Source organism: Cynocephalus volans, chromosome 5 (assembly GCF_027409185.1).
Source record: "Cynocephalus volans isolate mCynVol1 chromosome 5, mCynVol1.pri, whole genome shotgun sequence".
Taxonomy (NCBI): domain Eukaryota; kingdom Metazoa; phylum Chordata; class Mammalia; order Dermoptera; family Cynocephalidae; genus Cynocephalus; species Cynocephalus volans.
In genome coordinates, this window is record NC_084464.1 from 55,104,584 (window position 1) to 55,118,098 (window position 13,515).

The window sequence follows — 13,515 nt, forward strand, 5'->3', positions numbered from 1 at the left end:
TACATGAAAATGTTTATTCTTTCACAGGACAATGTTACCCACTGTGGAGGGAGCAGCCATGTGGCCCCCAAGTGCCAGCTCAGCAAAGGCGCAGTTCTGAGCTGCTCCATTCACGAGCTCCCCGCAGCCAGAGGCCTGGGCTCTGCTCACACAAAGTTCTGAGCAATGGCCAGCACCTTGGAATACTCGCCTTCCCTCCGGCGCAGGCTGGTAGGGATGGGCGTCTTAATTCGGGTCCCCACAGGGTTCCCATTGTCCTCAATAAGAACCACGTTGTTGGAGTCGAACCTGGGGGTCATTCGGGGGCCAGGCATACGATGCCCCACAATGAGCGCCTTTTTTTTCTGTCCCTTGATAGCCAGCAGTATCTGGTCGCCCACCTTGCCCACCCCATTCTTGTTATAGACGTGGATGCACCGAGGAGGGCGATGGTACGGGGTGTTCCCCAGGGCACTGTTGTCCACCACACGCACCCGTGTCATCTTCTGAATTGCACTGAGGCTCCCGGTGGTGCTGGTGAAAGAGGAAAAAACGTGTGACCTCTATCTCTCCTGGTCAGGGTGTATATTAGCAGCACATACATGCCAAACAGAGTATAACACAGGAGCCATGAAGGAAAATTAGAGGCTCATGAAGACTTACCTGTACCCAAAACAGTTTCCTTATAATTGAAAGTGTGTGTATGCTGTTGTGTTAAGATCTTGATTTAGACGGGTTTTAAAGAGAATCCAATTTTTCTGTTACAACGAACTTCATGGCAGCCTTAACTAAAAAAGCCTCTGGTTTCCAAAAAGACTCTGAGGACTTAAAGGAATTCCTTATGGGCCAGGCCTCACCCACTACCTATTCTGTAAAACGTGCTTCCCCAGAATACACTCATTCCCATATTTTCTCATCTACATGTTGCTGGTAACCAGAAGATATGAGTGGGTAGGTTTGCCAGGGGAGTCCCTTGATATAACGTAGCAAAAACTGGACATAAGTCAAGGTAACAATCTTTTGTTTTTAATACATTTTTCCCCATTAGAAAGGAATTTTTTTAAAAGAGTACCTATTAAAGGCAGATAAGGTATTACTAAGCAAGCTGATTACAGTGGGATTTTTTTTTTCCTGATGCTACCACCATAAGTGCTGGTATTCTCCAGGTAATCCTAGGACATCTTTTCTCATTCTACATGCCTACTCTGGGCAATTTTATACATTCCCATTGCTGCCAACTAGTAAATTCCACCTCTAGCCTCACCTCTCTCCTATACTCTAGTCCTGTATTTCCACTCTCCTGAATTCCCTACAACATGTCCTACAGATACTGCACACTCAGTAGGTCCCAAACTGACTTACTGCCTCCCCTTGCAAACCTCCTATTTAGAGAACGGCTTCTCCAGAAACCCTAGCTCCCAAGCCATAAATCTCTCTCTACCAACATCCACGGCCATCAAGTCCTATTGATACCACTTCCTAAGCACCTCTGTCCTTTCTCTCTGCCCCCACTAACAACGTCCTTCATTCAGCAGCTCACTCTCCTATACCACAACCGTGACATTAGTGTGCTAACCGGTTCCCACTGCACCTCACTCTGCTGACAAAGAGCTCTCTTTAGAATATAAAACTGATGCCACTCCCCTGCTTAGAACTGCTCGATGTTCTCCACTGTCCACACTGTCGACACCTGGTCCCAACTCGCCTACCTTCTGGGGTCAAACATCCTACCTCTCATACATTCACTCTGCCCCAGTGGCTGGGACTACTGAAGTTCTCGAAACACACCTCGCCTCTCGGTCCTCCTGGGGGCCTGGATGGGATCTGCTCCCACTTCCTTGCTGGGAAGGCTGCCTCCACTCTCCTTTCCTCCTCCTCCTCCTCCATTATCAGCTTCTGTCTCAAGCCTTCCAAAGCACTGTACAAACCTCTATTATTTTTACTTGTCACATTTTCTTAGAGTTATTTTCAAGTTTGCTCCCATGGCCAACAGTGAGAACTCTTTCAGGGCAGGAAGCAATTCTCATTCATCTCTGTATGACCAACCCCAGGCACAGTGCTCAGTACATGAGAGCACAAATGGGGCCAGAAGGCGTGTATGCCAACAGGCTTCGCATCTAAAAGGACCGGAGAGTGTAACACTTCTATCATGCTCAGGTTTTTGGTAATAATCGTGTATTATTGTTGTAATTTTTTTTAAAAAGATTCTATTCTTCAAACAAAGGATTTTAATGCACTGGGGGAATGATAGGGTCGAGGTGTCAGATTCACTACAAGAGTCTTACAAGGACTAAGACACAGCAGCTTCCACCATATGCCATTCTCATCCCACCTCCCACAGCAAAGTCGCCTCCTCACCTATCCCTCATCCTGTGACCTGACCAAACCCCAGCTCAGCCTGATTCCTTTGGCTTTCCCTGACCCCATGCCCACCTTCCTGAGTTTCCACTCCATTCTAGTCACCATATTGCCCAGCCCTGATGGAAGGCTTACTCAAAGCTACAGTTTTAAGAACTTAATGGGAAAAGTTACCTGAAACAGCGCTGGCTGAGTGTTCCGTTTACATGGGTGAAGAGGCCCCAGAGCCCAGTAAAGAAAGCCATGGGATCCCAAGAAAGCAAATCCTGCAGGGAAAAGGGGGGAAAAAGATTGATTTCTAAGTCAGAGTCCTTACTCAGAGCTGCTTTTCTTTAGAGACTTGTGTGGGAGATGGCACTTCTAGCACAAGATCATTAGTCACTAAATATAAATCTTAGTGGTTAAAAGATACACAGATGATTAGACAGAACTTCAGCTCCAATTTTGCTGATTCATGTTCTAACTCTGGGGTCAGAGAACTGGAATAACCCACAGTAGTTCCTGCTGTAAGTAACAGCACACAGAATGCCTTCTTCATCACATCCCTTCCACAGGCAGGAGGAAAACATGAATCCTCTGGAATACAGCCAGACAGTGACTATTTCCCAAATCTTCCAGAGAAAAAACTGCACACTGTTGCCCTTGCTGATACTCATGTGCCTTCTGAAACTAGCACTTTGACTCCCCCAAAGAAAGGAGATTATTTAGATAGCTACCTAACTTGCCTGCCACTACTTCACCCTTTCCCCAAACGTGAAAGCCAGAACACCTGCATAGCTTGAGGCCAGCAAAGTAGAGCCAAAGGTTGCCTTTGTCAAGTCACTCACCAAAGTCTATATGTGCGTCAGTCTCCCAAACAACACTGTAACACTGGGAAAACTACCTACTCCATGCTACAGCTGAAAGAGGGCTTTGGGAAAGCAAGCTGAATATGAGAGAGCAAACACCAACCCAAGATTCATGACTCAAGCTTACAGAACATCAACCTGTAGCTCCCTAGCACTAACAAACATGGAAGTGGCCAGCGTCCTGCAACACCTAAGCATCACTGAGGGGTGTGGTTAAGAAAAGCCTACAGCCAGCTGGTGATTCCAGCTGCAAGGCACACCTGTTCTCCCATCTAAACGTTTGGCTGCAGAGGGCCTCATTCGAGAGGTCTGCCAAGAAAAGCCTCTACACTGCAGTATTTACACACAGCTTTGCTTTGCCCAAGTTCAAAGAAACTCAGATAAGATTTTATTTAATAAGGGTGGGGGAAAATTCACTATTTACTTACCCAGAAATACCCATTCACTCCATAAATGCTTATTAACTACAATTTAGCTTCAAATCCCAAACTTACTCCCAGTTCTTTTCCTTAAGACAACCCATGAAGATTGGTCAAAATGAGTTATGACTGGAAAATTAAATGCAAAAGAAGGCAGCTAACTTATAAAACTATTAACCTCTGACACACACAGAATCACAGACTATCAGATGAAGCCAGCTTTACTTTTACTAGTGAGGTGACCCTGGACAAAACTGCTGTGCTTCGGCTTCCCACCTGTACGGCAGGGATACTAGCAGTATCTACTCATGAGGCGGTTGTGAGGATCCAATGAGATAAGCCATGCAAAGCACGTAGCACAGTGCCTGGCACTCAATCTCTATAAGTTGTCTCCTTCTGCTTCATGTCACATCTCATTCCACATCTTAAAAAACTAAAATACAGAGAGATTAAGTGACTTGTATAGAGCCTCACAACTAGTCAAGGGCAGAACCAGAAGCGGATCCAGCTTTAGTCCAAGGGTGTTCCCACCATAGTCTGCAGCCTCACTCTGCAGTACAAAGCTCGCTTCACACAAGGGAGTTCCAGGTGTCAAGCAGCTTTGAGGGTCATCTGGTCTCCTTCTGTTTTCTTTCTATATGAACATTTACAGAGCGGTTACAATATGTCAGGCACTAGGCTAAGTGCTTTCCATTACCACCGCATTTAAGCCTCACAAAAACCCTACAAAATGGGTACTGTTATTAGCCTCATAGTTATACATAAGAAAATGAGGCCCAGAGAGGTTAAGCAACCCACCCAAGGTCACACAGCTAGGAACAAGGCTGAAATCTGAACCCCAATAGTTAGCTTCCTGAACCCATGCTCTTACTCAACAGGGAGTAAACATGGCAACTTTAATTTAAACAATTAATATTTTTTTCCAACTGTTAAATCACTCTTGTTCCATCAAGAATACTGCCATCACACGCACATTTTACTCAAAGCCAACTCAGTGCTTGCTGAATCAACTGAAATGTAGACAAATACCAGGTAAAAATTATTCACTTTAATAATCCAGTTTAAGTTTTGAAGACAATTTGTAGGTAGGTAGCAAGAAGAGCTTCACACTTTGAGCAATAACTGAAAACTGGCAACAAACAAAAAACAACATAAACCACCACAGCTCTGAAAAGCAGTCTTTCTGGTCTGGGCTGCAGTTACCTCAAATCCCAGTCAAGTTTTCCCACCTGATGCTGACAGGCCCTTGGTCTCACCCCCTGGGAGAAAAGAGGTTCCTTAGCTACTCCACAGAACCCTCAAGATTAACCCAGCATGACCCACATTCCCTCTCCCAAGAACTGCAACTGCCTCTCCACAATGCACTGCTTCCTCAAGACCACGAACACTAATCCAAGAACAGCAGAAGCATCTAGGGGCTTCCCAAAGCTTTCCTGATTCGGCTATCATCACAAATCCCATGACTCAAGGCACCTCCCTAAATTCTGTAGGGCTGTCAGTGCACAAAACCAAACCCAGGCCTCCTTGCTCATAAGCCACCACCACAACCTACGCCCATCTCTGCCCAGCCAAATCTGACCCAGCTCCAAGCACCTCTCCTCCAAGGAGCCTTGTGTAGAACTCTAGCATCAGGTGCTACACCCTAGCACACTGGGCACATCCATGTATCCTGTTCCAGGGGAGGTCTCACTGAGCCAACATTCACTACCCAAACACAGACACTGAATAAATTTGGATACTTTTTTTTGAGATAAGGCTGATGTCCCTTAACATTCTATTTCTTCCTACTCACTATCCAAAACTCAGAAACCACAGAGATCCTTATAACACGGCATCTGAACCCACTACAGTAATTCAGGAACCACACAGACTCAGATGGCAAGGATTACTTGTACCGCCCTCAAACACAAGAGTGATACATTTGTGTCTCCAGGGAGCACTTCCATTTTCACAAGAAAAGGTTGGATTCAGTGACTTTTCACTAGCTTTTTAGTGGGTCTCATATTGACCTCCAAACCCAGACCCAAAGGACTTAGACATCAAAGGGACAGCAGTAAGCATTCATATAAACTTGAAAACACAAAAATTATATACATTAACTTACTGTATGTATATCCCCAATCCCTCCAAAAAAACAAAATCTGCTGTCCCCTCCACTTTCACCCCAGCAGGTCCTGATAAACAGGAGTGTAATACATATTTGTTGAATAAAATAAATGAGATAGCCAAGGGAAAGACAGATCCCCCACCCCTACCCTCCACACAGAGGGAAATCCAGACACTATAGAGCTCTTATCTCTATATCAGGAACCAGGACATCACAAGCAAACATGCTTTAGGGGACCAATGGTGCTGGCTATGGGAAGATTAGCCCATGCTTTGTTTACAGGCCCCTGGAATCATCTCCTGGGTCCAGTGCCCACTGTGGAAAACACCTCATCCCACCACTAAATCAGTGCTTCAGATCGGGGAAGCATAATGGAGACATTTACTTCAAAGCAACCTTGATGGATCTTGCTGTGATTTCCTAGCATCAATTCACCCTGTGGACACAGGCCCTGATTCAATTCAGGCCTAGTCTATGTATAATGCTTGGTTTCACAAGCAATGTTATTCTGAGTCTTGTGTTTGCACAGGAGACTAACATCGATGATATTTCCTTCTCTATAACACTCTCACTTACAGGAGGCCAGGTACTTGGAAAAATGTGGTGCCAGAGATGGCTTTCATGCCACTTCCTGGTCAGCACTGAGTATTACTCTCCCATGTTTGAGTATGAATCACAGTCTCTCCCTTAAAAAAAAAAAAAAAAAAAAGAGGGGGGGAGAGAAAGAAAGGGAGGGAGGGAGGGAGGGAGGGAAGGAAATGAAAAAGAAATTCTTCATTTCTATCTGGATTTAATTCTTAAGATCTCCCTTCAGCTGTGGAGGCAAGAAGAGGACTGCAGACTTCAGAGACAAGTGAGTTGTTCCCTTGGAATCATCCTACAGGTCCCACCGGAATGTTTGCTCCATGAGGGCAGGGACCAGTCCCTTCCCTGTTCAGTGCTGCATACTGAGGGCCTGGAACAGTGCCTGGCACACAACTAGAGTGACTATCTGCTAAATGGACAAAATTGATCTGCAATTCAACCTCCAGCTCCAATGAGGCTCTCAGTTGGGGAGTTGGTGGTTTTTCTTATGCTCTTCACTCAGGCTCCCAGTGACTTGGGGAAGCCTCCTAGACACCGAGACTTCATTTTCAGTCTGTTTAATGCACAGAGTCTGAGTTGGAAAAGCAGACAGAAAGACTGATGCTTTTGGAAAGCTGGAAAGTACCGCTATGTGAGTTTTGAGGATCAGCAAAATGTGCTTAGTATCACAGAGCTATATATAATCACACATTGTTTCCACCTAAACAATTTCAATCTTTAGGTGCCTGGCATACTACGTATACTCAAGGGAAATGGGTTCCATAGAAAAGTGACAAAACAAAAAGTTCAGCACAATCACAAATGACTGCACAATCACAAATGACTGCTAAAAGCAGGTTCTGTTAGTATGTTACAGAAGGGAGAAGAAACACTAAGGGAAATCAAATGCAAAGCCCAGCCACAAAAAGGACAAACCCTCTAGTGTGAGGATGTATATGTCCTTCTTAATCAAAGCAGGGAAAAGCAAAGGCCTAGTAGCTTTGAGGAATAAAAAAAAGGAACTCTCAGGACTCTTCGCCCTGCCATGCAGATACAACCCCTCCCATCTTCTGGCAGGTTTCTCCCCAATCATTCTGGACCAATAAGTACTTTAATTTGTTGATTAAAGACTCATTACTGTTTGCTGTCCAGCCTTGTCCTTTTAGGAAGTTTGTTGTGGTGTGTGTATTTTTTTAACCTCACACAAGTATAACATGTTACAAATCTTGAGGTACTTTCACACACTTTCTTTGGTTATTTCAATCCTAAGAATCCAATGGAAACACAAAGACGAATAAGAAAGAGCAGCAGTCTGCAAGGGGCTAAATCTGGTAAGGATTTTGAACAGTTCTGTGGGCTCAATAGAGTAAACACCATTTTGCAGATGGTGAAATAAGTCGGAAATGCTAAGAGACTTGTTGACTTATCCAAGGTTAGAGGGTGACAAAGTCCAGCCCAGACCCCAAGCCTGTTTCTGTTACATCCTACACAATACCTACACAGCTAAGATGCTGCTTTAACAACTAATACACTTCACGGAAACGAACACATCACACACAGGGCAAGTACTTTCTCTCCTTTGTCAAGGCTGCCACATTATCTTTTAAAACTCAAGACATAAAAAGCTGCCCTTTCAGTAAACATCTGCACTACACCCAGACCAGCCTAGGACCAAAGCTGAAGCTGATCTTGATTCACCTGCCAAGGTGTGAGTTTTCACAGCTTCACTATCCATAAGCAAAGCATCCCTCAATAGTATGATGGGCTGTTTCTACCACAGCTACCACAGCTACCACTGAGAATACCCCATTTCTCAGTGTGATTCACAAAAGAAAAACATGTCCAGGGTTCTTGTCCTCTATTTGTTTATTTATTTAACTTATGCCCAACCTTATTACAAAAATTTATTTAAAACAGTGGTTCTTAGGTATATCTGACAATTCTCAACTATTCAAACTGGTTTTTCAATGTATAGATTTTATCTATTCTAGCTTTGCTCCCCCTCCCATCCTCACCTTCCAGGTGTGCAAACACCTATAATCCAGAAATAAGTTTATAACATTCTTGGTATGGTCAAACTCAGGAAAAAGTGCACATGGCAAAGTTAAGTTCTTAACCACATATGAGGGGTCTTCAAAAAGTTCATGTAAAGATTCATATATCTTTCAATTCTATTTTTTCCGTGAACTTTTTTAAGTACCCTCGTGCATATTCCCTTCCTACTAGTAACTACACTGGGCCAGTAGCAAGAAGCCAGATTTATGATGTCAGGTAGGCAGGACAGCAGTGAGGAAAAGGAAAGCCTGGGGGTGAGAGTGGTCCCTAGAACCAAAGAGGAAATGCTGCTGATGGAAAGTACATCTCTTCCATCCCATCCTCCCCTCTTCTCCTGCCGTCTGTGACCTTGGAATCACTTCTTTGGGTCTCAATGACTCTCTGTCAAGAGGGATCATTGGGAAGAGCAAAGATTGGTGGAAATGAAAGTGCTTTAGCTTCACTCATGTAAGGGATCCTTTTAATGTGCGGAATCCCTCTCTGAATTATCCAGTAGGGACCTGAAGCAGCTTGTTTCGCAGATCGTGGTCAGGAAGAACAGCCTTACTCCCTGACTCTCAAGACCATGGAGGCCTCTTTAAGATCACTCAGCCCTGAAAGTGTTTTCTGGCTTAAAGTGGATATGTGCTTCCTCTCTTTTCTAAAGACATAAATGATTTTTTAAAAAGCTTTTGACAGGGTACTTTCTTGCTCCGAGTTGTGTTTCACTAGTGAATAATAAGCTAGCTGGCACCCTTCTTAATATTCAGCATATTACCTGATCCAGAATGTTTCTGAAATCTGAATCACAGTCCTGTTGCACACTGGCTGTCGTTGTTTATACACATGTAAAATTACAGCAGGGTGAGCTACAACACAGACCAACCATCAGTCTCTAAAATGAAAAGCTACACTATAACCTAATTTTCAAGACCTTCCCAAGCCCCCACATAGCCATAAGAACTATCTAAGTAACACAAACAATAGGAAAATCCATTCTAGGTGGGCCCAGGTATCCTAATCCCAAAGACAAGAGTGGAGTAAGATAGGTTTTAGAGGACTTTTGCACCATCTAAAATTCTAGGAGCAGAGGAAAGTCTAAATAACCATGTTCAGTGCCCAAAAAAGTACCACCTAAAAAGGGACTCCGGGGAAGGAGTTTACCCTTAATATTCAGGAGCAATAATAAAACATTATGGCCACTGTTCCTTCACGGATTCCACAACACACAATCCAATACTCATTTTAGGCTTTCTGAAATGTTTCCCCTCCTCTTTGTCTGGAAAGTGTTACTTGATGGTTCATACACTATTTGAGGATTACTGTTAATAGGTGGTGACCCTGATTAGGCACAGGCAGAATTAGCTCAAGAATCTACCACTGTTCAGATTCATAACGGTATTATTTTAAAAAATAATAACGTTAAAGAAATGCCTTCTAGTGATCCTCAAAGGTCCAAAAACCAGGCAACTATGGCCTCCATTTCCATTTTCCAGATATCCAATATGAGTGCTATTTGGCCTCCAAGTAAATTTTATTGCTTCCAGACAAGCAAGGGATCACACCAGTTTTATAATCATAAAATCAACATAATATATAAAAAGTTCCACGGAAGTACACATCAAAGAAACTCGAAGGGTAAAATGAATGATTCCTTCCGAGACAAAAAGAGAAGTTTTAAAAACTACAGCAGATGCCTTTTCATCTAAACTGCTCGCTCCTGCCCAAAACAACTCCCAGAATCCAAGCCTACAAAGACTCCTCCCACGAGGCAGTCTACCACAGAAAGCATCATCCCCATTTTCCTTTCTGTCACAGCTGAAAACCGCCCTTCCTAACTAATTAAGCCAACCTACTTCCTACCCAAACACAATCCTTGTTTTTCAATTGCCGTATTTCCAGTGAATGAAGAGTGAACTGTCTTTTTTCTCGGGCAGAGATCCGCTCATATTCTTTACCGTATATTCCTGGTATGCTAACTGCATCCTCATGGGCAATTTTAACTGACTGAAAACCGAGGTAAAGAACGGTAAGAAAGCAAATAGGAGGATACAGGACAACAATGCTTTTCAAACTTTTCTGTGTGACACATAGAAAAAAACAAATGAACATCTAATACACTGAAAGGTGTGCATACCTGAAGCAAGATCAAGAAAAATACCCTTACTAAGTGCAACATCCTCTGATATTTTCTACTTCATTTTTTAAAAATGATGGCTGTGATCTACTAAATTGATTTCCAACTCACCAATGTGACTTACAATTTGAAAAACTGCAATAAATCAAACCTTACAGTTGCATTCCACAAGTTACTACAGAACCCTTGAAAAGCGAGCAGACAGCAGAAACACTGACCAACTACGAGAACCGGACACCTCCAGATAGGCAGTGTTTTTCTGTGCAGCAGTGGCAGCGAGGGGGCCCCCCATCACCAGCAGCAGCAGCCCGAGTTTAATTATCTCCCAAACTCCCAGCGTTTCCCAAGTAACCCAGGGTGACTCTGTCATATGCCCTTTAACCTCTTTATAAATTCAGTCCAGTCAATCTCTTAGGGTGGCAAAGATCATTTACTGCCCACGGTGGAAAGCAATACTTCCTTTTTATACCCTCCAAGAAACCTGAAATTAAATGAACAGGCTGGTGCTCGTCGTGCCTTTGTGATCTATTTGTGTGGGTGATACATAAATATTCTGTGTGTGTGTGTGATCATCTCTCCAGTCTTAATCACTGGCAGATGCAGTCTCTGGCGAAGGGAAAAGCCAGGGAACCCCCTGGACCAGGGAAGTCATTCATCAGCATGACAGAAGTTAAAGCAAGGACTCATTTGTCACACCACAGAAGCGCCTAGCAAACTCATCTCCAGACCCAAGTGGGAAAAGGGAGGGAGGAGGGGAGCAGATAAACCAGAGGGGACGCGCCAGAGGGACCGGCCAAGGCCATCCGCGAAGGACTGACCGCAGCCCGCCCCTTCCCTGGCCGGCTCCACACCCCTGCGAAGGCAGGTGAGCGCAGACCGGGAGCATGGGGGGCGCAGAAGTCGCAGGAACCGCCCCGCCGCCCACAGAGAGTGAGACAGAGGAGGGTCCGGGTCCGAGGCCTTCCCTTCGCGTCGGGACCCCTCCCACTGACCCTCTGCCCCCAAAGGGCCCCTATCCTCCCACTCCGGTCTCTCCTCCCCCAGGGAGTGCGCCTCCCCTACTGCAGGAAAGATAGAGGGGGGCGGAAAGAGAGTTAGGAGCTTGACGCCCCTCCTCGCCCACCACCATACCGCTCTCGCCGCCCCGGAATATCCAGTCGCTGGCCTCACGAGCCAAGCTCCGCCTCCCCCATCCCCCCACCGCGGGCTCTTCCCCTGCGCCTGCGCACCGGATCCAGCCGAGCGGACGGCGATCTGAGAGTGCGCGCGCATCTTGCGTGTGCCGGCGTGGGGGGTGGGACCTGCGGGGCCCCAGCCCCTCCTCCTCCCCTCCCTTCTCCCGCTCCCCCTCCCCCATACACTGCCGCGGCCGCCGCAGGAGCCCGGAGCTCGAGCCGCCCAGCGACTCCCCCTCCCCCTCCCCCAGCCCCGCCCCGCCCCAACTCGGGGCTCGGAGCCGGAGCCGAGTCTGCGCCCGGGGGTGAGTACGCGACCCCTGCCCAGCGACCTCTCTTTTCTTTGAGGATCCCTCCACCACCCAAAGAAAAAACCCGGACTCAGCTGCGCGTCCCCTCCCTTCAACCTCTTGCGGGACCCAGAGGTGTCCGGGCCCGCGGGACCCAGCGGTGGCGCCCGCTGCCCCCAACCCCGCACCATCCCGAGCCAAATGTGGGTCCTCCGACCCTGTCGGGCGTCCAGGTGTGAGCCGACCTCTCTCCCCAACCCCGGGAGATCCCAAGGGGTGGGACCCCCGCCCCCGAACCCTAGTGCCACTCTTCTCCCACCTGCCCCGTCCAGGTGAGCGTCCTTTCTGCGCCCCTCCGGGGTTCCAGCTGCGCCCCACAACCCCGCAGCCGCTATGGGAAACCAACCGCCCCCGCCCCCGAGTTCTGGAGTCCGGGGTCGCCAGGTTGATGCCCTCGGTCTCTTTTATCTTTTCTGTTCCCGGGGCCGGGTACATCCGAAGCCGGCCTAGGGCAGGGGTTCGGGCTCCAGCAAGGGCAGGGTTCACGGGTGTTGGCACGAAGCCTGCCGCTGCCCATGGCCAGTCTGGGGACTGGTCGGCGGGCTGGGGAGGCGGCTGGCCCCGGGAGCGTGTCCTCTCCTTGCGCCCCACACAGTGCAGTTCATTCATGAGCAGCCCGGGCCTGCGTTAGAGGGTGCGGTGGGGAAGATTCCGACGCGGAACCGGGAGTGGGGCAAAGGCCCTGTAGGAGGGAGGGGGCTCTCTTTGTCCCTTCTGGCCGTCTTGACCGCCTAGAGCGGACAGTCCCACAGCTTGGCGCCTTGTTCCCCAGAAAAGCGAAGGTCGCTTGGGAAGTGGGGAGGAGAGGTCAGAGGGGCCGGCTGCCCTTGGGGCTCTGTGCTGCCACCTGCCTTGGTCCCCTGGGCAGAGGTCTATGTGCTCAGAGCAAGCCTGATCACTCCATTGCCCTGGAGTGCTGGGAGTTCTGGGTCTGCAGCAGCACGGGAAGAATGAGGCTGTTCCCAACACCTCCTAAGGAGGGGCCACAGTCCTGCCTCCAAGGCACAGGTGAGGAGGGGAGGAGGAGTGTTGTGCTGGCAGCGTGATTGTCCTGCAGGGCACCAGAGGGTCTAGGCCCTGGCATGCCCCAGGTGGCACATGCTGGGGCGTGCCGTTTGGCTCACCCAACACAGTCTTGGCCTGTGGGTGAGTGGGTAAGTGGGTGGGGATGTGACAAGGCAGAAGGCAGGTGATGGGTAGCTGAGAACCCTCTTATGGATATCATACAAGTTCCTTCCAAGTATCACAGAATGATCAAGGCCTGGGTTCAGCTTCTAGCTCTGCCATTCTTTAGTTGTGTGACCTTGACAAGTTACTTAACCTATCTGAACCTCAGTTTCCATTCAAATGTGTGGTTACTAGGACCTCCTTACAAGGTTTGTCATGGGGATCAAACAAGATAACACAGGTAATTAGCCTGGCACCTCACTGGTAGTTGATCAAAAATGCATTCTCTTAGAACTTCTGACCCATCCTGGCATAGCATCCCTCTCCCGTGCCCCCTCATCCCAACCTGCTACAGATGGGTAGGGTATGTTGGAAGA

General features: G+C 47.4%; 2 protein-coding genes across 4 annotated transcripts in view; one reads left to right on the top strand and one right to left on the bottom strand.

The window, feature by feature from the left end:
* On the bottom strand, positions 1-11,648 carry MRPL14 (mitochondrial ribosomal protein L14). The gene is made up of 3 exons (XM_063096581.1): positions 11,578-11,648; positions 2,512-2,603; positions 1-513 (listed from the first exon to the last, which is right to left on the bottom strand). Exons 2-3 carry the CDS (start codon positions 2,580-2,582, stop codon positions 147-149), a joined length of 438 nt encoding a protein of 145 aa, XP_062952651.1. The 5' UTR covers positions 2,583-2,603; positions 11,578-11,648; the 3' UTR covers positions 1-146.
* TMEM63B (transmembrane protein 63B) overlaps positions 11,211-13,515 on the top strand; it is a 24,278-nt gene continuing 21,973 nt past the window's right edge. For 2 of the 3 annotated variants that reach the window (XM_063096577.1, XM_063096580.1), the window contains exon 1: positions 11,806-11,926. The gene's annotated coding sequence lies outside the window, so the exon portion shown is untranslated. Of the gene's footprint in view, positions 11,312-11,805; positions 11,927-13,515 lie in introns of those variants that run through there. The other variant, XM_063096579.1, reaches the window with a different exon arrangement.

Excerpts from the sequence above, each read along its gene's own strand:
- MRPL14 (XM_063096581.1), bottom strand. The coding sequence starts at position 2,582 with ATGGCTTTCTTTACTGGGCTCTGGGGCCTCTTCACCCATGTAAACGGA. Across the intron at positions 514-2,511 it reads CTCAGCCAGCGCTGTTTCAG|CACCACCGGGAGCCTCAGTG; the intron begins GTAACTTTTCCC and ends CTCTTTCACCAG.